At 54.2% G+C, this 25,852-nt stretch overlaps 1 protein-coding gene across 1 annotated transcript in view; it reads left to right on the top strand.

Moving 5' to 3' along the window:
• The first annotated feature begins 1,569 nt into the window (after positions 1–1,569).
• HCN2 (hyperpolarization activated cyclic nucleotide gated potassium and sodium channel 2) overlaps positions 1,570–25,852 on the top strand; it is a 39,850-nt gene continuing 15,567 nt past the window's right edge. The window contains exons 1-2 of the mRNA XM_030540254.1: positions 1,570–1,730; positions 13,169–13,592. Of these exons, the coding sequence (XP_030396114.1) occupies positions 1,585–1,730; positions 13,169–13,592 (570 nt within the window). The 5' untranslated portion in view covers positions 1,570–1,584. The remainder of the gene's footprint in view (positions 1,731–13,168; positions 13,593–25,852) is intronic.

The following is a 25,852-nucleotide window of genomic DNA, read 5'->3' as shown; positions in this document are numbered from 1 at the left end:
CAGTCCAGTGTTTTAGCTGAAAGACCAGATAGGGAAATATTACGCACGCAGAGTAAGTACATTTCCCTGTAAGTACTTTTCCTCTGAATATTTCCAACACTTAGACCCTGGGCACAGAATGAGCAGCCTCCGGCCCCTGCAGCTCCTCGGCAGGCCTCCTCTACTGCCATGATGTAGCTGTCGTTTTAAACAAACATTAAGGAGAGAAAGTCAAACATAGTCGCTGCGAGGTACGGCACGAATGGGCCCAGGCTAATGCACTTTGTTGAGGCACAGACAGCAATTCCATAATCCCCCAGCCTGCCGCTGAGACCCCTGCAACTCATAGCAGGTGTGTGGTGGGAGGTGTCATCCTTAGCACCCCTGGACCTGGTCATCTGGGCCTCCACAGGGATTTAGGACTCATGCACAACATCTCAGCTGCTCGCTGGGGGTGGGGAGGGGGCTGTGCTGCATTGCTAAGACCCAGCAGCAAGAGGGGACTCCGGGGGGGACTGAAGGCTCAAACCTGAATTCTTTTTCCCAGCGGAACTTCTGTATCTCACATTTCCCTCCCCCCTTTTCTCTCTTCTATCCCCTCTGCCCATCCCTCCTGTCTTGCCTTCCTCTTCCCCTGCCCTCATTTCACTGTCACAAGCTGCTCTGTTATCCTCCTGGGTCCCTCCTCTCTCCTTCCTTTCTCCCTCCAGCTTTCCCTTTCTCTTTGCCTTTCCACTGCCCCCCCTTTCCCCTTTCTCCTGTCTGTCTCTCTCTACGTTCCTTTCTTCAGTGTTATCCCCTTCTCCTGCCTTACTCCAACCCCCCTCCACCCCTCCTGCCTCCTTCCCTCTCTCCCCATCCTTCCCCCCTCCATCCCTCCTGCCTCCTTCCCCTCTTCTCTATCTCCCCTGCCTCCTTCCCCTCTTCTCCCAGTCTGTCTCTCCCTCCATTCCTTCTATCTCATTCCCACTCTCCCTCCATCCCTCCTGCCTCCTTCCCCTCTTCTCCCAGTCTCTGTCTCTCCCTCCATTCCTTCTATCTCATTCCCACTCTCCCTCCATCCCTCCTGCCTCCTTCCCCTCTTCTCCCAGTCTCTGTCTCTCCCTCCATTCCTTCTATCTCATTCCCACTCTCCCTCCATCCCTCCTGCCTCCTTCCCCTCTTCTCCCAGTCTCTTTCTCTCCCTCCCCGCTTTCTCCAGCCGCCCCCCCGCTTCTCCAGGCTCGCTCGCTCTCCCCGCCCCCCGGCCGGGCTGGGCTCGCCACTCGCCGGCTGCGGCTCTCGGGCGGGCCGGGCGAGGGAGGCGGTGGCTGCAGCATGCGGACGGGCAGCGGCGGCAGCGGCGGCGGGGGGGCGCCGGGCCCGGAGGAGCGGCCGGGCCAAGGGGCCAAGCGCGGGCAGCGGCAGCTGCGGGGCGGCAGCATGAGCGGGCGGGCCGGGAAGGGCTCCCCGAACGGGGAGTGCCGGCGGGGGGAGCCGGAGGGCGAGCCCCAGCCCCCCCGGGAGCCCAAGGTCTCCTTCTCGTGCAGCGGGGCCGAGCCCGAGGGCGGCTCCCCCGGGGGGCCGGAGGAGGGCGGCGAGCCCCGCGGCAGCCAGGCGAGCTTCATGCAGCGCCAGCTCGGGGCCATGCTCCAGCCCGGGGTCAACAAGTTCTCGCTGCGGATGTTCGGCTCCCAGAAGGCGGTGGAGCGGGAGCAGGAGCGGGTCAAGTCGGCGGGGGCCTGGATCATCCACCCCTACAGCGACTTCAGGTGCGGGACCCCGGGGGGGGCAGATCACCCCTGCAGCGACCTCAAAGACGGGGGGAGCCCGGGGGGAGCCCGGGATGGGGGGAGAGTGAGGGGCAGAGAGCCCAGGATGGGGGGGGGAAGAGAGGGGCAAGGACCCCGAGAGTGGCAGCCCCGTAATGGGGGGAGAAGAGAGGGGCAGAGAGCCTGGGGGGGGGAGCCCCGGAATGGGGGGGAGTGAGGGGCAGGGAGCCCGGGATGGGAGGGGGAAGAGAGGGGCAGGGAGCCCAGAGGGGGTGTGGGCCTGGGATGAGGGGGGAAAGAGAGGGGCAGGGAGCCCAGGATGGGGGGGGATGAGCCCAGGATGGGTTGATGGAAAGAGAGGGGCAGGGAGCCCAGGATGGGGGAGGAGGAGCCCAGGATGGGGTGACAGAAAGAGAGGGGCAGGGAGCCCCAGGGGGGAGTGTGAGCCCGGGATTGGTGGGGAGAGAGAGGGGCAGAGAGCCCAGGTTGGAGGAAGGAGCAGGACCATCCACTCTTACAGCGACTTCAGGTTCTGGGGGAGCCAGAGGGTCAGGGGAACCTAGTTCATATCCTCCCCCCGATCCCACTGATCAGCCCCTCCGGGGTGGAGAGGAAGCTGAGCGCCAGGGGGAGAGGCCAGGGCTGGCTGGGAGGCCGGGCGATGCTTTGTCAAGAGGGCACCTTGAGCTGTCTCTGGAGGGTGGAGGGGCTGAGCGGAGCCTGGGCTCTGCTTTACACCTTCCCCTCCCGTCTGGCCATGGGGGCGCGGGAGCCTGATCCCCAGCTGAAGCCGCAGCCCCATCTGAGCGGGCACCAGGCCTCCGGCTTCCCTTGGGGACAGGGAGTGAGGAATCCAAGCTGGGTGCCTTTGACAAGGGTATCCCTCAGCCCTTCCCCAGGGCTGGGCTTCTCCTCCACCCAGGAGGCCTCTGAACCTCTTAGCCCTCCCGCCTGTGACCAAATGGGAAGCCATCACAGTGACCCAGCAGTGTTCAGAGACCCGGCTTTGTCCAGGGGTCGCTCCCAGAGAGGCAGAAATGGGAAGGCAGCTGCAAGGAGCAGGAATAAAATATGGCCCAGGCCAGTGGTGCCCCGCTCCCCTCAGTCTAACATTCCACAGCTGGTGCAGGGGAACGGCACCTCCCTGCCATCAGCATTGGGCTGGCCACGTAAACAGAACGGTGGAAGGTCGGGTGGGCATAACAGCGGCCGAGGATCTGGTCTCTCCCCTTATTTAAACATCAGTGATGCAGCAGCTTTGTGTGTGTGTCTCTCCCCTCCTGCACTGCAGGGTGTTTTAATGAGGCCAGATTGTGTTCCTAGCTTTAATTCCCCAGGTTGGATGAAGCCAGGTCCTCGGTGCTGAGGCTTCCTAGCAAGATTTTCATCCAGCACCGTGGGACTAGGGCCCCTTGGGACTCACAAAGCAGAAAGCAAGCTACTGCCACAGTGTGTGTCGTTTCCATCTGGCGCGTCATACGGTATTCTGTCCCCCTGGCCCCAACCTCCTCTGCCAAGGCCCCGGGAGAGCTTTGACTGGTCCCAGTGTTTGCAGAGTTAAATTCAAACTGCTGGGGGGAGGCGTATGAGCTGATCAAATATTGTACAGCTATGTGGGGTTTTGTGGGTGTTGTTATTGGGGGCTGAAAAATTGCACATGACCCACACTCTCCAAGGCAAAAGACTGTGCAGAGGATGCGGCTGTCACGAGACATCTGGGTGCTTAAGCCAGCTTGGGTACCATTTTCTTCCTCCTTCCCTTGCTGTTCCTGCTCTACCTGCGTCTCTCCCCGGCAGCGTTTTGCAAGTAGCAATGCAGGCTGTCTCCACCCCTGGAGAGTAGGAGATGCAGAGCACCCATGCGGCGGACAGAAAGTCTTGCAGTTAGTTCCAGCCCCTCTGTCGTGGTAGCAACTTCACCTTGTTTCCTGAACCAATGGGTTGTTTTATTGCCTTGATGGTTTTGCTGCTGCTTTCTGTCGGTTTATATGGGCATTTCACGAGAGGATTGAACTGAATTCCAAAGCTGTGTGTGGGGCTGTGACGAAGTGGGAGTGTCCTTACTGTTTTCTTTGAATACTGAGTGGGGAGTATTGACCTGGGAAGGTTGCAGGGGAGTTTTGCTGGGACTGGCTGCATTGGGGATGGCAGACTTGTCTTGAGGGAGGATACCTGAGCACGTAACATGAGAACCCAGGGCAGGGGTTGGCGGTCAGGTTACACCTCTGCCCAGGAAACTGGACAAAGGCTGGAGGAGGAGCCGGGGGGAGGCTGAGTGAGACGGCTGGAGGGAGTTTCAGTTTGGAGCTGGCTGGGAAAAGGGAAGGGAGCCCAGATGAGGGTCTTGCCTCCCAACAGAGCTCTGGCCTCCCTGCTCCTCCATTGACCTAAGCTAACCGAGGGGGCAGTGTCCTGTTGTCTGTACCTGCAAGACCAGGCTTGGACTGTATTCCAGTCGTCTAAATAAACCTTCTTATTTACTGGCTGGCAGAGAGTCATGGTGAGTCGCAGGAAGCCGGGGGTGCAGGGCCTGTCTCCCCCACACTCCAGGACAGGGAATTTTGGAGGATTTTATTTATTTATATCCAAACAGCACCTACAAGAGCAGGGCCCCGTGGTACTAGGGGCTGTACAAATATGTAGTGAGAGATTTGTCCCCAAAGACAGGGCAGACAAAGAGTGGGAGGAGAATCCGGGGGAAATGGTTTGGCTGAGGTCACACAGCAGGTCAGTGTCAGAACAAGGGATGGAACCTGGGTCTCCTGACTCCCAGTCCAGTGCCCTGTCTGGTAGGTAACCTCTGGTTACATGCTTGTGGTAGCGCGTGTCAGTGTTTCTGTCGTGTTTCCCCAGTTCAGAAGACTCTAGCTCCTGTCCGCTGACTGCGATTCCTTACAAGAATTCTCCAGCAGAGTCTCATCCAGTGGATCCCCTTCCCCCACTCCCCATGGAGTGGGTCCCTCTCAGGGAAGGAGTCGTATATGCTGCAGGGCTGAAACGTGCCCGAGATACTCAGAGGAAAGGCTCCCTGATATATGACCTTCACTAATCCCAGTCTAACAACCTGTAGGGTCATTAATCTTTTTCTATGAGTCTCTGGTGTAGCGAGCTCTACCTTTCCCCTCCTTGTCAATTACCACCACACATCATTTGTCCTGAGGCATTAATACAGAATAAGCAGCTAGCATAAAGAGCGTGATTCGCATCAGTGTAGAATGAAGGATCAGTTCCATAGAAATCAATTCAGTCCCAGTAGTTTCAGGTCAGAATCTGCCCCTGAGTGTCTCTCCCCTGCCCTCCCGCCCCATTCCATTTGTCGTAGCTTTGTTCTAACGTTATCTGGGGTGGTGCGTTTAAATGGTATTAAAGCATAACTTGCATTGACATCTCTTTGTTTCATCTTGACATCGTAGTGTCATCTCCATTGTCTGTCCTGACCTTGTCATAATGAGATCACTGTGGCAATGCTCGGGCTGTGTTTAAGAGAATTAGGAATTACCAGTGCCATGAAGAACACGCTTGCTCCCCACAGGCTATTTCTCGCAGACAGACACTGGGGCCATTTCAAAGCATTTCTTTTAAAGTGTGTTTTAACAAGAGACAAGAACAGACAGTGCCTTGCACGTTTGCAGCGCTTTTGGTCAAGTCTCTGCAAACACTATCCATTGTGCATCTCCGCTCCCCTGTGAAACATCTCCTCCTCCTCTATCCCATTTTATGGCAGACAAGTCACTGAAGTCCCCGATTCTGCAATGGGCTCTGTGTCAGCAAATCCATGTGCTGGTTACAGAAACTGCTGAGGCCAGTGGAGTTCTGCCTGAGTACCAGGCTCTGCTCTTTCAGAGCTCCTGGCAGAACTGGGGACTAAGAGATTTGCCCAAGATTACGCAGTGAGTCAGTGTTAGAACTGGGAATAAAAATCCATGTGGTGGTTGTTGTGATGTGCTTCAATCACAAGGTCATCTGGTAGGCAGCAGCAAGGGCAAAGAACTAGGAGGTGTGAGCCCTGGGTTCTGTTCCCAATCCTGCTACCAAACTGCTGTGTGACCATGGGCACGTCACTTCCTCTCTGTGTTTTTTCCCCCTCCCATCCTTTGTCTGTTTTGTTTATTTAGGCTAGAAACCCTTTGCGGACAGGGACTCATTTGTTAGTATCGCTTGGGGCATTTAGGTGCAGAATAAAAAGAATTAATAACAAATCCATCCTGTTACATTCACAGATTTAATACCTACACCCAGAGAGCAAAATCCAGGAAGAATTTATCTTAGAAATCATATCAAGGTGCATACGGATTTGGCTTTATTTGATTTCCACTCTCCACGTAAATGCTTATGCTAAATGATATTTCTCATCCCAAAAATCTGATCAGGCTAATGCAATATGTTTCCAGCAATGTTTTCCTTGCAAGATCCATTTTCTCATTTTAAGATAAAATCATGCCCATCTGCATATGTGACATCACTTCATAATCGCACCCATTTGGAGAATGTATCTCATCACAGGCAGAGCACTATAATTATTCATGCAAAATGCAAGGGGGAGATATGCTCTGGAGCTAAAGGTCCTATTTACACAAATATTGAATTACTAGGAGGCAACAGGGTGGCTGTTTCCTATCACTAGTTGCAAATCTGATAAAAACCTTGTAAATTACATGCTGAAACATACAATGCAGAATTGACCCACCTAGTGACGAGCTGTCTTGTGTTACCCTCTCCATGTATTTCCTGTTCCTGTGCCTTTTTAAAAATGTCTAGTTTGCGCTTTTATCCCCAATTGAAGCTAAACTTTAAAGTTAAGATGAGGGAGAACTCATGGGTTCTATTCCCAGTTCTGCAGTGGCTTTGGGCTAATTGTGTAATTTCTCTAAGCCCCAGCTTATCCCTCTGTAAAATTGAGACATAGGAGGGTGAAGAGATGTAATACACCAAAACATGTTTGTGAAATGCTTTGAGATCTGTGGATATAAAACACTAGCATAGCACAGAGTTTGTTATAAAAGAGTTTTACATCCAGCTGATAGGAACAAACATACTGGGCAGACACAGGGTCTATCTAGTACAGTATCCTGTTTCTGACAGGGGCTAGTGCCTGGTGCTACAGAGGAAGGTGCAGGAAACCCCACAGTAGACAGATGTGGAATAATCTGTCACCACGTTAGGATGCGTCCTGATTTCTAGTAGATAGAGCTTGGTTTAAACCCTGAAGCATGCACGCAACCTGGGAATGTTAGAAACGAGAGCAAACACGTGTGCATGAGTCAGTTCATTGCGGCTGCAAATGCGTGTGTGTCTCTCTGTGTATTTGCTTTGGGACTGTCAGGTACAGAGAAACTCAGAGTTCAGGCTGAGGATCAAAACATGCCTAAGGAATGACTGGGACTGCTGTAAGCTGACTCAAAGGCACCATTTCCCTGCAACTGCAGATGGGAAATAAACCTGGGCAAGCCGCAGGTTTTTATTTCCGGTGAGGTCCTGCTGGTGGAGCAATAGCTGCTGAGCTCCCAGGCAGGGATATGTCAAAGCAAGGGTTATGGCAGGTGTGTGTTTTAGATAAACAAGTTTATTCCAATTAGCTGAAGCCTTTGTACCCATGGCAAGTTGCCCATGTGGCTTTTGGTACTGCAGAGCGTGCAGCTGCTCTTCTGGTAATTTTACCAGAATTTGTATTGCTTCCCTGGGATGTCTGGCCTATTGTTTCTGGTGGTGCCTTTTTAAAATGACACCGTAGCTACATATTTATATGATGCCTTCTCTCTGTGCGCTGAGAGACCGCTCTGATGAACTGGTTATTACTGAGATCCGTGGTGATTCCCCCTTGCTATGGAATTAATGCAAAGTGGTCATATTTGGTAGATGGGAGACAGACTTTGTAGTTTGTTCATCAGCAACTGCTGCTTCGGGGGCAAGTTTTAAGGGTTTGGGAATCTTTTTGGATGACGGCTAAGAACGCTGCAAAGCAATCCCCCAAAGGATCCCTACAGGAAATTGGTGGCCAATGAAATGGCACACACAGCTGTGTTGGAATCCTTGCATACTTGACTCTTTGAGATTGAGTTCAATAATGTAGGTCTCACGGGATCTTAAATACTCGGGCCAACTTTTCAAACCTGATTTTTACAGTTAGGCTCCCAAACCCACTTAAATAAGTGCCTGATTCTTTTTTTCAAAAGTGGTGCTGCCCACTGCTCCCGTTAACTTCCGTTGGGTATGTGAGTGTGCAGCTTTTCTGAAAAACAGGCTGTTTATACGTAGGTGCCTCAATATTGATTTAGGAGCCTCACCTTAGACAACTCGGTATGACACTTTTGGCCTTAGGGCCTGATCTAAAAGGTGCTGAGCACCCACAAAGCCAGTGGGTGGCAGTGTAGGATGTGGGTGCTCAGCATCCCTGAAAATCAGGACCTTGTTCTTTATGTCTTTAAATCCTTATTTCTCCCAACGACTATTAACCTTCAAACAGCGTCATGACTAATTAAATGTTGAATTGGTTAATGGTGGGGGGATGCCGGTCCTTCCCTGCTATTATAGGAGTCATGTGTTTCTTGTTTACTCTCTTCACTCACCCTAAAATTTCTGCTTTCCGCACTCTGGTAACGAAGCATATTCTAGGCTGGGCTGGAAAAATATTTGGTGGTTGCACTGTTTCATTTTCTCTGGCATTCTGCTGCTGGGGATCAGTTCACAAATGTTCTCTGCGCTGAATCTCTGACCATGGTGAGCTATCTGTGGTGCTGAATTCAAATGAGCTCGAGATTTCTGTCTAGGAGGAATCATATCATAGAATCGTAGGACTGGAAGGGACCTCGAGAGGTCATCTAGTCCAGTCCCCTACGCTCATGGCAGGACTAAGTATTATCTAGACCGTCTCTGACAGGTGTTTGTCTAACCTGCTCTTTAAAATCTCCAGAGATGGAGATTCCACAACCTCCCTTGGCAATTTATTCCAGTGCTTAACCACCCTGACAGGAAGTTTTTCCTAATGTCCAATCTAAACCATTCGTGCTGCAGTTTAAGCCCATTGCTTCTTGACCTATCCTGAGAGGTTAAGAAGAACAGTTTTTCCCCTCCTCCTTGTAACAACAGTTTTCAAGCACATAAAAAGTTATCATGTCCCCTCTGAGCCTTCTCTTTTCCAGACTACACAACCCCAATTTTTTTCAATCTTCCCCCATAGATCATGTTTTCTAGACCTTTAATCATTTTTGTTGCTCTTCTCTGGACTTTCTCCAGTTTGTTCCCATCTTTCCTGAAATGTGGCACCCGGAACCGGACACAATACTCCAGTTGAGGCCTAATCAGCACAGAGTTGAGCAGAAGAATGACTTCTTGTGTCTTGCTTGCAGCACTCCTGCTAATACATCCTAGAAGTAGTATTTGTAGGAGGAATGGGGTTGATCTGATTGTTTGCCCTGTTGTTGCATCTGCAGTCTTGAAATTCCAGTGGCAAAATTTAAAAGGATTAGTGCAGACGTCTGCAGCAGGCTTCTGTGCTGAGGGAGTTTAGAACTGTCAAGCCTCTGGGACACGTTCTCAGGAAATGGTGGGAAGGCAGTTGCACTGGCATTGGCAGTGCTGTTATTATTTATCTTTTGTATTGGGGTCGTGCCACTGGCATGGGCCAGAGGTTGTGCAAACACACACAAAAATCACAGACCGTGTCCCACAGAATTTACAATCCATTGTCTTCATAATCTTGTTTTCTCTCCTGATCGTTGGGTTCCTGTTAGGTCAGGGAGCAGGGTACCTTATGGAAGAGGTGCCCAGAATTTACATGCTCAAATCGCACCTTTAATTGCTTTTAAAGCTATATTTTTAGTAACGTGGAATGGATCCCTTCTTCCACGCACTCACTGTCCCCTGAGGAATACTTACTAAGTTGGCGTTACCCATCTCTGCTGCGTGACTACACAGGATAGCTCATATGAAAACACAGTAGGTGATCAGGGATGCTTTGTCAGTCTCAGTGGGCCATATTTGGCCCCTGATTCCCAGGGGGTTGTAATGGGATTCAGGTCAGAGTAGACTTTTGCCCAGTGTGTCTATATTTATTCGCTCAGTTTTTCACAGCCCTTGGCAATCTGGCCCTGAGCTATGTTGGGGGATCTGCCCCTCTGTTCCCCCCCATCAAACGGCACGATATTCCGTTCCTTCCCAGGGTGCTGTTAGACTCGGTGAATTCTCTGTAAAGCACTTAAAGATTGGCTCTGCTGTAGTACTATGGGAGTTCTGTTCCTGGCCAGTAATGCAGGATGTTGCCCCCTCCATCTCTATTTCTTCCTTAGTCTAACAGCCGTTTCGTTCACCCTAGACTTTCCAGCTCTCAGCTAGACCTACCAAGTGCCAGCCTGGAGCCATTGCACCTCTGTAAACGCTCAGTCTGCAAGAGCTTTTCCATTGCCTCCACTGCTCGCCTCGCGGCTTGGCAGCAGCAGCAGCAGAGCTTGCCCTGGATCGCCCAGGCCAGCGAACGCTGGGGGGGCCCCTTGGTGTTGTGTGACCGGGGCTGGCCGCAGGCGATGCTGAGCACTGGCCTGTGATGGTGCCAGTCAAGCGTGCCAAGAGGCACGCAGCTGCAAATCTTGCATGCAGACCCCGTAGCGCAGGCAAGGACAGAAAGTTTTGCTTCGGCCGGGCCTCTGGAATCCTGAGCAGTTGCTGCAAACTCGCCGGGCAGAGCTACCCTCAAGAGTCTTAGGAGTGTTTTGGGATCTAGCCTGTAGAATCTGGGGCAAGATGGCTTGTGCAGTTGTTAATGGATTTGAGGACCTTTCTCCTCCATCAATCTCCCCCTACTCCAGTGTTCCCTGAACTCTAAGACCCCACCCTGAGACCTTGAAGAGGAAGGTCTTGTGGTTAAGGTGTGACACGGGAACTTGGAAGACCTGGGTTCGATTTCCTCTCTCTGCCTCAAGTGTCTGTAGGTAGAATGGGAATAATACCTGAGTCACGGGACTAGCTTGACTAATACAGGTGAGGCACTCGGATTACTGTGATGTCTGGGTAGGTGGAGCTCTCTTGCCCCCCGTCGCTGCCTCCTTGACTGGCCAGAGGGGGACCTGAGACACAGCGATTAGGTGACTTGCTCAAGGTCATACAGGAAGGCTGTGGTGGAGCCGGAAATAGAACCCAGACCCTCAATACACAGCCACTAGACCATACTGCCTGCCTCTTCTCTCAGCTGCTCATGTTCCCTCTGCATCCTGGGAGGATAATTGAAGGGTACCTTGGAGACACACCCCGCGCTGTGCTCTGAAGTCATAATTGTGCAGTTGTGACATCACTAGCTGTTGCCATGGAAATGTCTCAGGTGCACGCTGTCACTGGAGAAAGGTCAGGAGGCTGGCTGCAAAGGGAGAGCTGCGTTTCTTTTTGAAAGATGCAGGTTTAATTCTATTCATGTGCCAGCCTTTATGGAGGGGAAAGGAGAGCCAGCACCTCACCCCCACGCACAAATATATACTAGCCCCTTAGCCAGGAGTGACCATGTATATCTGTCTGCTCCCCCTCTCTGGGTGTTCTGTGGCTTGCACCTGCTTTTGCTTTGGTCCTGCGGCTTTGAGACCTTTTGTGCGACAAGGTGCCCCCAGGAACTGGAGGAATAAATTGCCATCCTTAGAGTAAGCGATGAAATACACCTCGTCTCCCATGTAGAAATGAGGCTCTTCAGAGCAGCAGCCTCACCCGTGCTGGCAAAAAACGCATCCCGGCCCCGTGCCATTATCTTATCGAGCAGGGTATCTGGTGCACGAGGACGAGAGGCTGGGAATTAGCTGCCCCAGCCAATTACTGAGAGACACCCAGAGGTTAGACAGAGGGACCATGGGGGGATGCAAGGGGCCCACTGGCTGCGTTCCTGGGGACCGAGAGCATTGGGCTGTTAAACCCGCAGCGTTCTCTCCGTGTCCCCCCACCCCGCACACCTGCGCAGACACATGCCTGCTCTGCTGCAAGGACTTGGTGCGCTCCCAGGGAGGGTGAGCACCATGCTAACGAGGAGACAGGAGCAGCATGCTGATGTTTGGATGGGGCCGTGGGGCTCAGCTTCGACCTTGCAGGCGCTTGGGAAAGGTCCTTGCTGGCCCTGAAGGTGCAAGGAAGGGCCAGGGGAATTGGGGATGGGTGGAAAACACACTGAGGAGGTGAGAGTAGAACCCCCAAACCTTAATCTGCCCCCTCCCTCCGTCTAACGGAGGTTACAGGAAGCTTTGGCTTAAGCTGCAGTTGTACGTGATTCAAACCCAGCCTGTCTCTGGAGGCAGTCCCTGAGAGAGAGCGAGGCTTCCTTCCCTTCTCCGCCACGTCCCCCCTTCCACGTGGAGCCTCTGGGGAGATGGGGTTTCTGGAGTCAGTGCTCTGTCCCTTCCCGGACCAGCTTTCCACCTCTCGGCCCTGAATGGGTCCGGGTCAGAGGGCTCCGATCTGGCAGGAAGCTGTTTGTTCTCGGAAGGGAAGCGCTCTCAAGGGGTTAGAGCAAGAAGCTGGGAGTCAGGACTGCTGGTTTCTGTTCCCAGTTCCAGCGCTGCCTTCTCGGCATGACCAGGAAGGACGAGGGAGCCGTGCAAAGCTCAGGAAGTTGGGTGGCCAGTAGGCCCCAGGTTGCTGAAATGGGGTCCATGCTCCTTGTCCCTGTGGTGCCTCTCCCAGCCTGGCTGTTTGTCCCAAGCAATGAGGGTTTGAAGATCCCTCCAGCTGATGGATCTCGCTACATTTCCTGCTTTTCCATCACCCTTCCGTCCCCTTAGCCCCCGTTTTATGGTCCAGCCAGATGCTGATCCAGCACCTTGAATGTGCACAGACCTAGAGCTAGAAAATCCCCTGCCCTGCAGAGCGTGGGGCCCTGCAGACACCCCCACCATGGGTGCCCTCATCCAGCCATTGGACTTCATGTCTTTGCAGTCAGGCCCTATTCCAGACAGGCACAGAGCCTCACGAGGAGGAGGGTGAAGGAAGGGAGGAGAAAGGGGGCAAGTTCCAGAGAGCTGGGTTTGGGGGAGGAGGAACGGGACACAAGGGAAAGCTTTTCCCGGCAGGTATAGGCGGAGGGGGGAGGGAAGTGGACAAGGGCTTGTCTGGCATCAAGGCACCACATGGCATGTTGCCCATTGTACCTAAACGCTGCTGCCACGCCGCCCCTCCGGGGCAGAGCTGGCAAATCAACCCGTGACGTGGTCACTCCACCCTGTGCTGCTCGGAGCCCCTCACGGAACTCGATTTCTGCAGGGTTTGGGAGCTTCCTTCACACGGGAGGTGCCTTCTCCCCTGGCAAGGCAGAGCTCCTGCTCCTTCTCCCCTTGCACGGCCTCCCACCCCAGCTTCTCAGGAGGGTCACGCCTGCAGGAGGCCGTTGTGAGGATGGGCAGGGGCGGGAGCACAGTAAACCAAGAGGGAACCCGGAGGGCTTGTCGGTGATGCCTCCATCTGCTCTGCCTCTCCAGGTTCTACTGGGACTTCACGATGCTTCTCTTCATGGTGGGCAACCTCATCATCATCCCGGTGGGCATCACCTTCTTTAAGGAGGAGACCACGGCCCCCTGGATTGTCTTCAACGTGGTCTCTGACACGTTCTTCCTCATGGACCTGGTGCTGAACTTCCGCACCGGGATAATCATCGAGGACAACACGGATATCATCCTGGACCCGGAGAGGATTAAGAAGAAATACCTGAAGACCTGGTTCGTGGTGGATTTTGTCTCCTCCATCCCTGTGGATTATATTTTTCTCATCGTGGAGAAGGGCATCGATTCGGAGGTGTACAAAACGGCCCGGGCCCTCCGCATCGTCCGCTTCACCAAGATCCTCAGCCTGCTGCGTCTGCTGCGCCTTTCCCGGCTCATCCGCTACATCCACCAGTGGGAAGAGGTAAGGGGCATCTCTCGGCCCGATGGCCTTTGGGCACCTGCCTGCCTCTGAGGCCGGCTGGGCTGTGTTCCCTTCCTCCGTCAGAGCACAGGCAGCTTCTTGTGGCCCTCTCGCCCAGAGTCCAAAGGGCTGAGATGGATGAATTCAGGCCCCACAGCTCGAGGAGATGGCTAAGAGATGACAGGTTATAGCTCAGTAGCCAAAGGTGCTGGTTGCTTAGGACTCCAGCCAAAGAGTCCTGTGCCATGGGCCCCTCTGCAAAGCAGGTTCTTGCTCCCAAACGTGCAGTGGGTTTTGCTGATATGGGCCCCTGCCCGCTAGGAATGGATGAGACCTGGCAAACTTATTTCACGCAGGCCACCAAATCACCATCAGATGGTGATGACTGGCTGCCGCTAGTACAGCTGTGCTGGCCTGGATTTTCCTGTCATTCTGGTAATAATGGGGTCGAGTCTAACGTGTTGTCTCTCTGGCTCAGAGTGCTTTACAACCCTAAGCTAAGTCTCCTGGAATCTCTACTGGTTCCCCCATAGCTGGGGAAACAGAGGCACATGCACTGAATGACTTGGTCTGACGTAGTCAGAGCTGGGAATAGAACCCAGGGATCCTGACTGCCAGTCTTCTGCTCTAACCGCTAGTGCTCACTCCCACCATCTTTCAGCTTGTGGATTATTGTTAAGGTCCCTCCCACCCCACCCATGTATTACTCCTGCATCTCCTCCTGCACCCCAGAGACTGCATGGTTGGGGACACCGGTCTATGCAGGGTGCCAGCCTGGCCACTGAGCCCGGGTGTCACCCCACGAACCCTCCCCTGCAGCTCCCTGCCACCTCTGTGCCAGCCCCTCCCCAGCTTGAGAGGCTGGTGACGGAGGGGGCGGTTAGGGTGTGTATCGTCACCCCCACTTCCCCACCACGGCCTGAACGTCGCCGAGCTGACAGACCCTTTGTTGTGCTCACCAGCTGAGCAGGAGGCTAAGTCTGTAGGCATCCGCCCGTGTGGATCCGTATCTGTGTCTGGAGCGGGAGGGAGTTGGGCCGTGGTTAACTGAGACGTAGGTTGCAACTGCGTGTGTGTGTTTTTGGGGGTAGTGTCTTTTGAGGCTCCCTTTGAAATGGACAGGCCGGTCCTTCCAATGGAGGGCAGCCCCAGGTCAGCCCTGGGAGGGGATCGTATCCTGCAGCCCGGGTCATGGATCAGGACTCCGTTGCGCTAGGCGCTGTACAGACAGAACCAAAGGCCAGTCGCTGGCCCAGAGAACTGTCAGTCTAATACAAAGATGTCTGCCGTGCGTGTGTGGATTCAGTGTGCTGTGTGCGCACACAGGGAGACACAAGTGCCTCCAGGATTGTGTGTCTGATAAGTGTGCGCTGTCCATTTGTGTGGCTAGAGACATGAATGGATGTCAGTGCGTCTGTCTAGGCACGGGTGTTTGTGTGTGCACATTCACACCCTCATGCGCGGAGACAGCATGGACTAGTGAATTGGGGCCCGGAGCACCACTGCCACCGACTCGACTTTGAGCAAATCCCTTCCCACCCCCTGCCTCAGTTTCCCCTTCTGTGAAACAGGCTGTCTCACAAGGCCTGTTGGGAGGATTTGTTGTCATGTTTTCTTGCCTCCACGGCACTTAAGCACACGCAAAGTGCTGTGTAAGTGCTAAGGAACGTGCTACGGGGCAAGTGAGGGTTGGACGTGTAGCTGTGTGGGCAGGGGTGTCGCGGTAAAAATAGAAGTGGGTAAACTACACTAAACCCCAGAGTCCCCATATGAGAAGTAGGAAAATTCCCTTACTCTCAACTATGCAGCATGGTGTGTGTGTGTGTGGGGGGGAGTGTTATGTACACCTGGGGCTGAGATGTGCCTCTGCCTGCATGTGCCGTGTGTGTAGCGATTGCCTGTGTGTGTGGTGTGTGTACCCAATTGCCGGTGTGTGTGCCGGTTGTTGGTGTGTGTGCGCCAGTTACCTCTGTGTGGGGTGTGTGTGCCAGTTGCCGGTGTGTGTACCAGTTGCCTTTGTGATTGCCTTTGTGTATGGTGTGTGTACTGTTTGGTGTGTGTAGCAGCAGCCTCTGTGTGTGGGGCCAGGTGTGTGTTGTCAGATGCTACCGGTGCGGTGCTCTGCTGTCTCCTTGTTGGTATCACTCGGCTGCGTGCGTGTGTTCCCTCTGTGTGCTGCCCCAGCTCTGTGCAGATAGCTGACACAGCAGACCTGAAGAGAAACCCCAATGACCACAGAGTCTAGTAAGGTACGAAGGCACTTCGGCCAGGTTTATTGCCGTATTGGACACAATAATAGTTCCCTCCAGATCGTTACTCTACAGAGCATCCTACGAGTATGTGCCCACGGTCAATGGACTCGGCTCAGTCAGCGGCAGGACTTTCCACTGCCCCCTAGGCCGAACCAAGACATCGCCCCAGGGATGCATTCTTACACACAGGTACAAACAAGTTACACATCACTCCTGACGTATGAGGACAACCCCTCTACGTAGTAAGGTGCCGCCTCTCACCTTGTACATGTTGGTTCGAACAAAACAACTCTATCCATCATTTTACCCTTTTGCCCCTGTCATTGGGATGGGTCAGCCTGTTCCTTGTTATCTGTGTGGAGTGTACAAGGATGTGAATGTTCTGATATCTGGGGTCCAGTACCTTTTAGGTACGTATCTTCTTGCAGCATCAGCCCTTTCCTTGCCAGCTTCTGTGAGCAGGGCCTGCCTCTGGCTCACAGCTTAACTTCGCTCTATGTTAGCAAAGTCTTGACCATTACTTTAGTTCAGGCCTCATACCAGGCCTTTGATGCCAAGGTTTATATCTCAGGGCTTCTACTTACTACAGTGTGTGCCAATTGCTGGTGTGTGTAGCAGTAGCCTGTGTGTGCGTGGCAGGGTGTGTACCAGTTGCCAGTGTGTGTGGTGTGTGCTGTTGCTGGTGTGTGTAGCAGTAGCCTGTGTGTGCGTGGCAGGGTGTGTACCAGTTGCCAGCATGTGTGGTGTGTGCTGTTGCTGGTGTGTGTAGCAGTAGCCTGTGTGTGCGTGGCAGGGTGTGTACCAGTTGCCAGCATGTGTGGTGTGTGCTGTTGCTGGTGTGTGTAGCAGTAGCCTGTGTGTGAGTGGCGGGGTGTGTACGAGTTGCCAGCATGTGTGGTGTGTGCTGTTGCTGGTGTATGTAGTGGTATAGCCTCTGTGTGCATGGCAGGGTGTGTACCAGTTGCCGGCATGTGTGGTGTGTGCTGTTGCTGGTGTGTGTAGTGGTAGCCTCTGTGTGAGTGGCAGGGTGTGTACCAGTTGCTGGCGTGTGTCAGTTGGAGTTTCCTGACAGCTTTGCAGGGGCCGTGTTGGGAGCTGTCTGTGGCAGGGGGAGCAGGGCCCGTCACCCGCTGCCCCCGAGCTGCCACAGGAGCGAGATAGGCCATGAACTGCCTGCGTCTCTCGCTGTCTGCTGCTCTCTCTGGGGAGCCAGCGGGCGAGGGCACACTGGGTGCGAAGGCAGCACCAGCACCCATCTCCTCGCAGGTAACGACTCTGGGCGGCGGAGGGCATGAGATTGACTAATGGCTCTGCTGCCAGGCAGCACTGAGAGGAACTGCAGTGCGGAGGCTGAGCACAGTGACAGCTCGGGAGGTCACGGAGAAGGGAGTCAGACCCCTCTGGGCTCTCCCCGGCCGCTCCTCTCCTCCGCAGTCCAGCCTGGCGAGGTTGGAGGGGCTCTGGGCTGGAGATTTGCAGCTGGAAACTCCAGGGCCTGAGGCTGCGTCTAGCACAGAGAAGCCGACCAGGCTGAGCTTTGAAGGTCACAGCCAGCCAGGGCTGCAAGTCTCCAGCCTTGGCCTATCTAAGTAGGGGCCAACTGATGGGGTAGCGCCACCCAGTGGGTGCCCTTCACTCTGCCCCTGCTGGCTGGTTGTGTTGGCAGGGGGAGGGGGTGCTAATAAACAGGTTGGACTTGGGAGTTCCTGGCTCCTGGGGCTGATGTCTGAAAGTTGGGCCCTGACCCTCCTGCTGACAGGGACTGACTGAAATGAAGTGCTGAGCTGAGCCCCCTTGCTTCACCCCACAAATCTCCGTGCACGGGGCAGGGGCCTGGGAGAGGCGGCTGCTTTGTCCCTAAATTTCCCTCATCTCCTCCTGTGTGAAGATGGCCTCTCCAAACCATCCCCATCTGCCTCGCCGCTAGCAGGAAGGGGAGTGAGCAACCCAGACTCCTCAGCAGGGGCCTGCCTCAGTCGCCCCTGACTCTCCTTTCTCTTCCGGGCTCCCTGCTCGGCTTCTGATTGCCTTGTGGAGAGACAAGTTTGCTAGGTCTCATCCCAGACTTTAGGAGGAGTTTTCCCATGACCCAGAGCCCGCCACCCGCTCTCAGCTCTGCTCCACGGATGCCCGATGCTTGGCTCTGGGAAGGGAGCCTTGGCAAAGTCCTACAGATGGTGCCACCTATGCTGTACCTGGCTGTCTTCTGCCTAGGTGACCCCAGATGGTCCCCGCACACACAGCCTCACTGAGACTGGCTGTCAGTGGCTGATTAGCCTGGCCCAGACATTTAAACTCCATCAGAGCAGCGGGTGTATGTCTGTGCACATCCAGCTGTGTTTTCACACACATCCATCTGCCTCCAACTGGGGTCAGTGCTTATGCTCCATGTTCATGGTGGCATCTGAATTGGGGATTTCCTGTCAATGGGATCTGGGTCTAAAGGGAGTTGGAATGGGGGCCAGTGGGGGCCCATGGTCAGAGACCAGAGCAAGGAGCTGCCAGGTTCTAAACCTGACTCTTACCCAACTCCTGGGCCAAACTGCATCAGCTGCACCACTTTTCTGTGCCTCAGTTTCCCTACCTGTAATATAGGGATGGCCTTTACCTAATCCTTAACCCTGTCTGGGTGTCAATGGGGACAAGGAATCGGGCACTTAGATTCCTTCCCCGACACATTGCAGAGCAGTGCTTCCCAGCGACTTATGCACACTCCAGGCCTGGTGATCCCTTGCTGTGGTTGGGCAGGGATTGGGATCCAAGTAGCACCCCTGCCCTAAGGGGAGGTTGGGATTTGGGGAGTCACACCCAGCTCTGGGTGGGCTTCTGGGTTTGCTTTCTGCTGATCCTGGCCCATACGCGGGGCCCTGAGTCAGGTCGCTGCTGGAACGCTCCTCAGGGAACCCAAAAAGCTCATGTGGCCCTGGCAAGCAGCTGCCGCCTGCTACAGGTTTCTGTGCCACGAGGAATCCCGCCAGGGAAGCGCCGCTCATGCTGGATCAGAGCTGACAGCCCGTTCGCCGTGGAGCCATCAGCGAGGAGGGTGGCCCTGCACTGTGACCTAACTCAGTATGGGGAGAGCACAACGCTGTCGTTCCCTTGTCTCTGTTGGATACGGGAGGCTCCTTCAGCGTAGACACAGGGTCTGTGGGACCCCTTGGTGCCCAGAGCTCCGAGGAGCTGCTTCCCTGCACCTGACTGACAGGGGAGCTGATGCTGACCCATTCGGGGCTGGAGAGTGGATTCAGATTCTTGCTTTGGGCCGTCATCCCCTGTCTCTCCCATCCTGCTCCTTCACCTGAGTCCCTGCGTGGGGGTTCAGGGGAGTGTAGTACAGGGGCTCTCCACCTTTCCAGACGCCTGCCCCCCTTTCAGGAGTCTGATTCGTCTTTCACCTCACTTCAAAACGACTTGCTGACAAAATCAGCCATAAAAATACAAAAATGTCACAACAAATTGTTACTGAAAAATGGCCGGCTTTCTCATTTCTGCTGTCTAATTATAAAATCAATCGATTGGGATATAAACACTGGACTTCCCTTTCTGTGTACAGGATACAGAGTGGTGTGAACAAGTCATTGGTTGAAATTTTAATTTGTGCTGACTTTGTTAGTGCTTTTTATGTAGCCTGTTGCAAGACTAGCCAAATCTCTGGCTGAGTGGATGTACCCCTGGAAGATCTCTGCACACCGCTTGGGGTATGCGTACCCCTGGTTGAGAACCTTTGGGTAGTACATAGGAATGTACCCCCACCTCCTGGATCCCCATTCCTTAACCTGCCAGGAGCACGACAGCAGGAAATCAGCCTCAGCCGGCAGCGCTAGCTGCTCCATTCGCTCTTTTCCGTCTGTAATTCCTGCCACTCCTGTCAGTGTCATGCATGGATGCAGCAGCCCTGCCTGTGGCCAGCTCCCTCCCTGGCAAATAGCTCCTATTAATAACCATGGCAGCCGTTCGGAATAAACGGTTTAATTTCGTGCCGCCTGCTTCCTTCCGCAAAACAGGCCCTACGGCAGCACTGAAATGCCTCTGGAATAACACCATGCCTAAAAAGGGGGAGTCGGCATGTTGGGGCTGGAATGTGCTGGATGGGTGAGCGTTGGCCTGGCCCCGTCCTGTGGTCAGCTGTGGGCATTGCATAGAAAAGGGAGGGGATGTCTGCACTGTAAAAAAAAAAAAAAAAAAACACCCCACCCTGGGCCAGCAAGTCTCGGAGCTGAGGGTCAAGTAATGTGGGTTTGTGCTAGGAGGCTACAAATAGGGTAGCCGGTTCCAGGCTCGGAGACCTTCCCCCACCACCAGATTTCAGAGCCCAGGCTCCAACCCGAGCGGGAACGTCTACACTCCTCTTTTTATCCCTGTAGCGTGAGCCCTGCGAGTCCGAGTCAGTTGACCCAGGCTCTGAGACACGCTGCCATGTGTATGTATTGGGGGGGGGCGTTACCTGCAATGTACCCATGTCCTTCGGCAGAGAAGTCAGTCCCCTGCATGCTGTGTGACCATGGTCTGCCCAAGTGTGTCCGTCCCACCGTTCTGAAAGCTGAGCCTTGACAACTGGAGAATGACCCCTCCCCACCCCATGCTGTGTTAAAGGCTTTCATTCATTGCTCTCCCCTCGTATCTCATCCTTCCTCTCCTTGGATGACCCAGTGTCATCATAACGTGTTGACATTGACAGGATCGTCATCACCCCTGGAAACAAATAGGACCATTCCCACCTCAGAGCAATTGTTTCAGGCTCTCTGCAGACTCAGGCAGATGCTGCTGCATTGGTCCCCTGTGGGTCGTGTTTGCAAGGTTTGCTGTAACAAGCAGAGACTTGGCGTTTTTTACTGAAAGTTTAGATGATGGGCAACAATTGAGAGGTTTGTCCTTGCCCCCAGCCCTCCCGTTTAAACACACACCCACTAGGACCTGCCCACCTACCCCAGGCCCTGCTTTGGATACTCAGAGGTATCTCTGCATCCCATGTTGTCAGAGACCCCCTGGATTGTCAGTGCAGCTTCCACCAGCCCTGCCAGCATGTGGGCGGGCTCATACCACAGTGATGGGCAGTGATATAAAAACCTAGATAGAAAATGTACCTCCTCTGGCTTCTCCCGGAGGTGCCCTTGGGGGGAAGGGCCAGCACCAGTTTCAGAGTGGTCTGTGTGCCACAGTGCCCGGCTGTGCCCAGGCCTGCCAGGCGACTGCCCCGGAGGCGGGCGTCTCCCGCTGTTAATATTTCATACGTGGCTATTAAAAGCCTGTACCAAGCAGCTGGTGGGCGGTTGCAGAGCCAGCTGAGGAGGGATGGCTCCAGAGTCCAGCCCTGCAGTGGGATGGGGGTGCCAGGCTCGCTCACTAGCAATATCAGGGTGTGTGTGTGTATGTAAAAGGGCTGCCTTGGTCTGGGCATTAAAGTAGGTAGAGGCGAGTGAGAGGACTTGAATCACATTTAATAATATCTCCCTCCTGGCGTCTTTGAAATAGTGCAAGATCCTGGGTGCAGGGCACAGCTGGGTTGGGAAGTGATGCAAAAATCCCCTGCACCTGGGTGTGCTATGGAAGAGCCTAAGCTTAGATCTCATTAGCAGGATCCTCCTTGAGGATCCTGGAGACGGGGGAATTTTACCCTCAAGCTGCGGGGAGACCGTGCTATGAAACACCCATCCCGCCCCCCCCCACACACACACACGTGTGTGTGTGTTCCTGCTCTTTTGTTGTCTTCTGGCTCCTATCTTCCAAGTTTGAAAACCTGCATGTCAATATGTACTGTCTTGTGTGGCTATGGACAGTCCTGTCCCGTATCCTGATTCAGGCAGGGGCGGTGCTGGATCCAGCAGAGGAAGCATGTGGGAATTGCTAGGATGCACCTAGTGCTCTGGAGGAACAGGGGTAAGTGTTCACAGCACCAGCCCAAGAGTTGTGGCTTCTATTCTCAGGTCAGCACCGACGCGCTGCGTGATCTCAGATGCGTTGCATCCCCTGCTCTGCACCCCCTCTGTAGTACAAGGAGGAGGAAGAGGATGGTCTGGTGACTACAGCACAAGGCTGGTAGGCAGGACTCCTGGGTTCCATTCCCAGCTGACTTTCTGCCAGTTGCCACTGACTCACTATGTAACCTTGGGCACGTCCTTGCTCCATATCTCAGTTTCCAGATCTGCGGAACAGGGCTAAAATTGGGGGAGGAGTATTGGGAAGCTTAATTGCGCTCTGTTTGTCAATTGCTTTGAGACCCTCAGCGTGTCTCATGTTTTCACTTCACTGGGGTGCTCTGACCCCTGGGGCCAGGGCTGGGCGTGGCACCCCCAATGCGTCTCTGTCCTGTCCGCTCCACTCGGCAGGAGGGAGTTCAGTCACTGGTGGGAAAGGGCTGCTGCTGGAGCTGGCGACGGCTGGATCCACTGTCCCTGCCCGGCCCCCTGTGTTTGATAGGGGAGCTAAGCTGAGCTGCTCCTGAGAGCGAAACGCAAAGCAGCTTGGCTGAGAGAACCCCAGATCTGTTCGTTCTCACGCCTCAGACAAGAGGCGCCTCATGTCTTAAACCTAGGCGTGGGCAGGAGAGAGGAAGGGCGGCTCAGGCCAGCCCCTGGGAGACCCGTGTCCAAGTCTCTGCTCTGCCCCAGGCTTCCTTGGGCAAGTCACTGAAGGCCGAGTGCTCCAAAGTTACTAGGTGCCTAAATCTCTTTGCAGGTCTGAGCCCCCATCTGTGAAATGGGGTTAACAGCCGTTCCCTACTCACGGGGCTGAGATGATCCATGTGTTAACAAGTGTGAGGTGCACCCGAGATGCAACCCTTGGGTGTGAGACCCAAGCCAGTCTGAGGTTCTGATACATGTGGCCAGGCACCTGTGTGGAGCCGGCTGGGGGCCTCAGTCGTACCCAGTGATCGCCCCAGACAGCCTAGCCCAGGTTTTATCCTCTGAGCTCCGGAGGATGCAGGCTTTTTGAAACCCCTGTGCCTGCACCATGCGAAAGGTTGGTCCCCTCCTTTCCTCTTCTATCCTACTCAGGTCTCCTTCCAAAGTGACTTGCCACGTGGCTGGCTGCTGCCCCATCAACTGGCTCCCAACTGCTCTTTAGCAAACGGCAAGCCCAAGGGTGCCCATTCATGTGGGCGTGGGTCCGTTTGTCGCCCTCATTGACAAAATTGTGCTAATTACCTTTCCACGTGCTTGGCAAATGCGACCTCATTCTCGCAGAGCCCTGGCAAGGCAGGAGATGCTGTTATCCCTGTGGGGGAGGAGGGGAAACTGAGGCAGGCTAGTGGCTGCACTCCGGAAAGTGGTATATGGTTTTAGTGCCTGACTTGAGGGGCTGATTTTCAGGGCACCTGCAACTCCTGGCGATTTCTGCTGCAGCAGGGGCAGCTCAGCGCAATGCCTTAAAATCAGGCCCTCGCTCGAGCTGGATTCCCAAATGAAAGGTGGTGGTGGAAAGCGGTGGCCGAAATGCTGTGCCCCAAGTCTCCTAAGTGTATGTGTGTGGGGCACTGTTGCATTACAACAGGGGATCCCAGTACCCCAGGGTCTGCTCACACCACTGGACTCTGCCTCGCGCTCAGGTTAAAAGTTGTGTGCAGCCTGCCTCCCAGAGGGTGGTCGGTAATGCTGCGGGCTCTTCATTTCTAGGTAGACGCTGAGCCATTAACCATCCCTAATGGGGCAGTAACGTAAGATCTGTCTGTGGAAGGTGCAGATTTCGGATGATCTCAGGTTAGGTTGACAGTTGCGGTGCTCAGGGGTGAGAAAAATCCATCACTTGGGGAGGTTGCGTCTACACTACTGGGTTATGCCAGCATAGCAAAGAGCTGCTTCCTTGTCTCCTGAGACCTGCTACAATGAGCCTCAGCCCCCCGCCCTGCGGCTCACCTGGTATGGGAGGGGAAATTCAGTCCCCAGGCTTTTTCCACCCTGTTCCAATGATCTGGCAGAGGGAGCTTTGCTGTGGGATTAACTTGATGGGAATTGTACCCAGCTTGCTAACCGCAGTCCGTGGGGGCTCCTAACTTCCCTGAGGGGGGAAATCTGGCTCTGAATTTTGCACCATCTCTGCTGTCAATGAGGCTGGTACTCAGATGGCATCATTTTCTCCCCCCACCCCACCTGCCCTGATTTCAGGGTGGCTGTGAGCACCGTTCCCTGGCTGCAGGGATGGGGGAAGGAGAGGAAAGGGTCGGCCTGGTGTTTGGGTGAATGGGCTCCTCTGATTTGGGGAGGGCCAAGACTGACACCGCCTGGTGCCAGGCCTCAGGAGTGAAAAGTGTGTTAGAATGGGGTTGGGAGTGGGGGGAGATCCAAGTGCTGTTCAGTTTGGGGGAGTTCTGGGTGGTCATGGAGGGGAGTAAATCCATCCCTAGCGTAACTCAAATGGAGTCATTGGAGTAGTTGTTAGTAGTACAGCAGCAGTGTGACTCCCCGGACTGGGGCACCTGGATTCTATTCCTGCTGGCTGACCTTTGGCGAGTCATGTCTCCCCGTGCCTCCGTTTCTCCATCCATATAATGGGAATAACGACCCTCCTTTGTAAAGTGCTGTGAGATCTTTGGGTGGGAAGTGTAAGGTGGTGTCATTATTGAGGGCCGGTACAAACATACAGGGAGATATGATGCTTGCAGCCTAGTGTTACCCCAGAGACCAATGTATTTAATCCTGTGCTGCCCACACACCTTTAATCCATCAGGAACCCAGGGTACTGGAAGGGGAAATGTCCACAAGAGAGAGCACTTCTTCCATAAACCCTGCGATTCATCCCTTCTAGGCAGCCGAGTTTACAGGCTAGAGAGAAAGGCAGGGTGGCCTAGTGGCTGAAACTCGGGACACCTGGGCTCTGTTTCAGGCTCTGCCACTGGGCAGCCGGGTGGCCTTGGGCAAGTCCCTTCCTGCTCCGTGCCTCCGTTTCCCCATCTGTAAAATGGGGATAATGATAACGCCCGGACTTTGAGGTCTGCTGAGGAGAGCTGGGGATCATTGTTATTAAAGCTTTGCTGGATCGAAGCCCAAGAACAGGGAGAATAAATGCAAAGAACATGTAGCAAGACCTTGGCAGTGTAGAAAAAGGAGGCAGGGGAAGCCCAGGTCCCTAAAATAACTGCAGGCTCCTGCCGGGAATAGAGATAGTTTTCAAACGAACAGATGTCAGTGAAAAGATGGGCCCCCCCCAACGGCCGGTGACTGGAGAGTTACTGCTCTTACTCATGAAAAGAAGATTCCAGCGATGGGCCCATCCTGTACAGTAACAATGCCGGTCATGTCAAAGGAGTCTGTTGCCCCATCGGCCCAAGCAGTTCACCAATATTCCCATAATGAAAGGTCTCCAGGGTTTTTTTCATGTCCATGTGGAAACTCTGCACTTTAAAGTCTCAGGTTCAAGATCTGCTCACGGCGTGCTGCGCGGAAGTTAATTTATTCCCCTTCAAAATGTGCCTGGCTCGGTTAACCCAGCTGGGATTGGAACCCCTGGTTCCTGCGCGTCTAGGAATTTCAAAGTGGATGCTGCTTTTGCAAAGCAGCCCTGTCTCGGCTCATTAGCATCGTGAGCAGCTGTGAATCAGAACCCCCGTGAAATGGTAGTAACAAGCAAGAGGCGAGGGGTGTGTGTGTCTGTGTTTGTCAGAGACCAGCATTGATAGTGGGCATGCGGAGACAGTACAGATTGTCACTGAGGGCAGCTAAATAGCCCCTAGCTCTTTAGCTGAGTGGCTGCAGGCTAGCAAAGCACCCGCTTGCCCATGTTGTGTGACCCCCTGATTCTGGTCCTGCGTGTGAGGGGGGGTCGGGGAGAGGGAGAGATGGGGCAGAAGAAAAGCAGCCTTCTCGGTTAACATGCAGCAGGTGATTCCTGAGCCTCAGCTCCCTAATGCCAGACAGCTGGGCCTGGAGCCGTGCGGAGCTTTGCTGCTGGTACCCTGCGGAGCTTTCCTGGTTTCGGTTGCAAGCTCCCAGCTCAGCCCAGGTTCAAGAACCCTTGCAGAACACAAGATTTGGCTTGGAATCTGGTGACACATGAGGGTGATAAGCCCGACAC

The sequence above is a fragment of the Gopherus evgoodei genome, chromosome 22 (assembly GCF_007399415.2).
Source record: "Gopherus evgoodei ecotype Sinaloan lineage chromosome 22, rGopEvg1_v1.p, whole genome shotgun sequence".
NCBI classification, from domain to species: domain Eukaryota; kingdom Metazoa; phylum Chordata; order Testudines; family Testudinidae; genus Gopherus; species Gopherus evgoodei.
The sequence above is the reverse complement of the archived record's forward strand: the minus strand, read 5'-3'. Positions and strand labels throughout refer to the sequence as shown.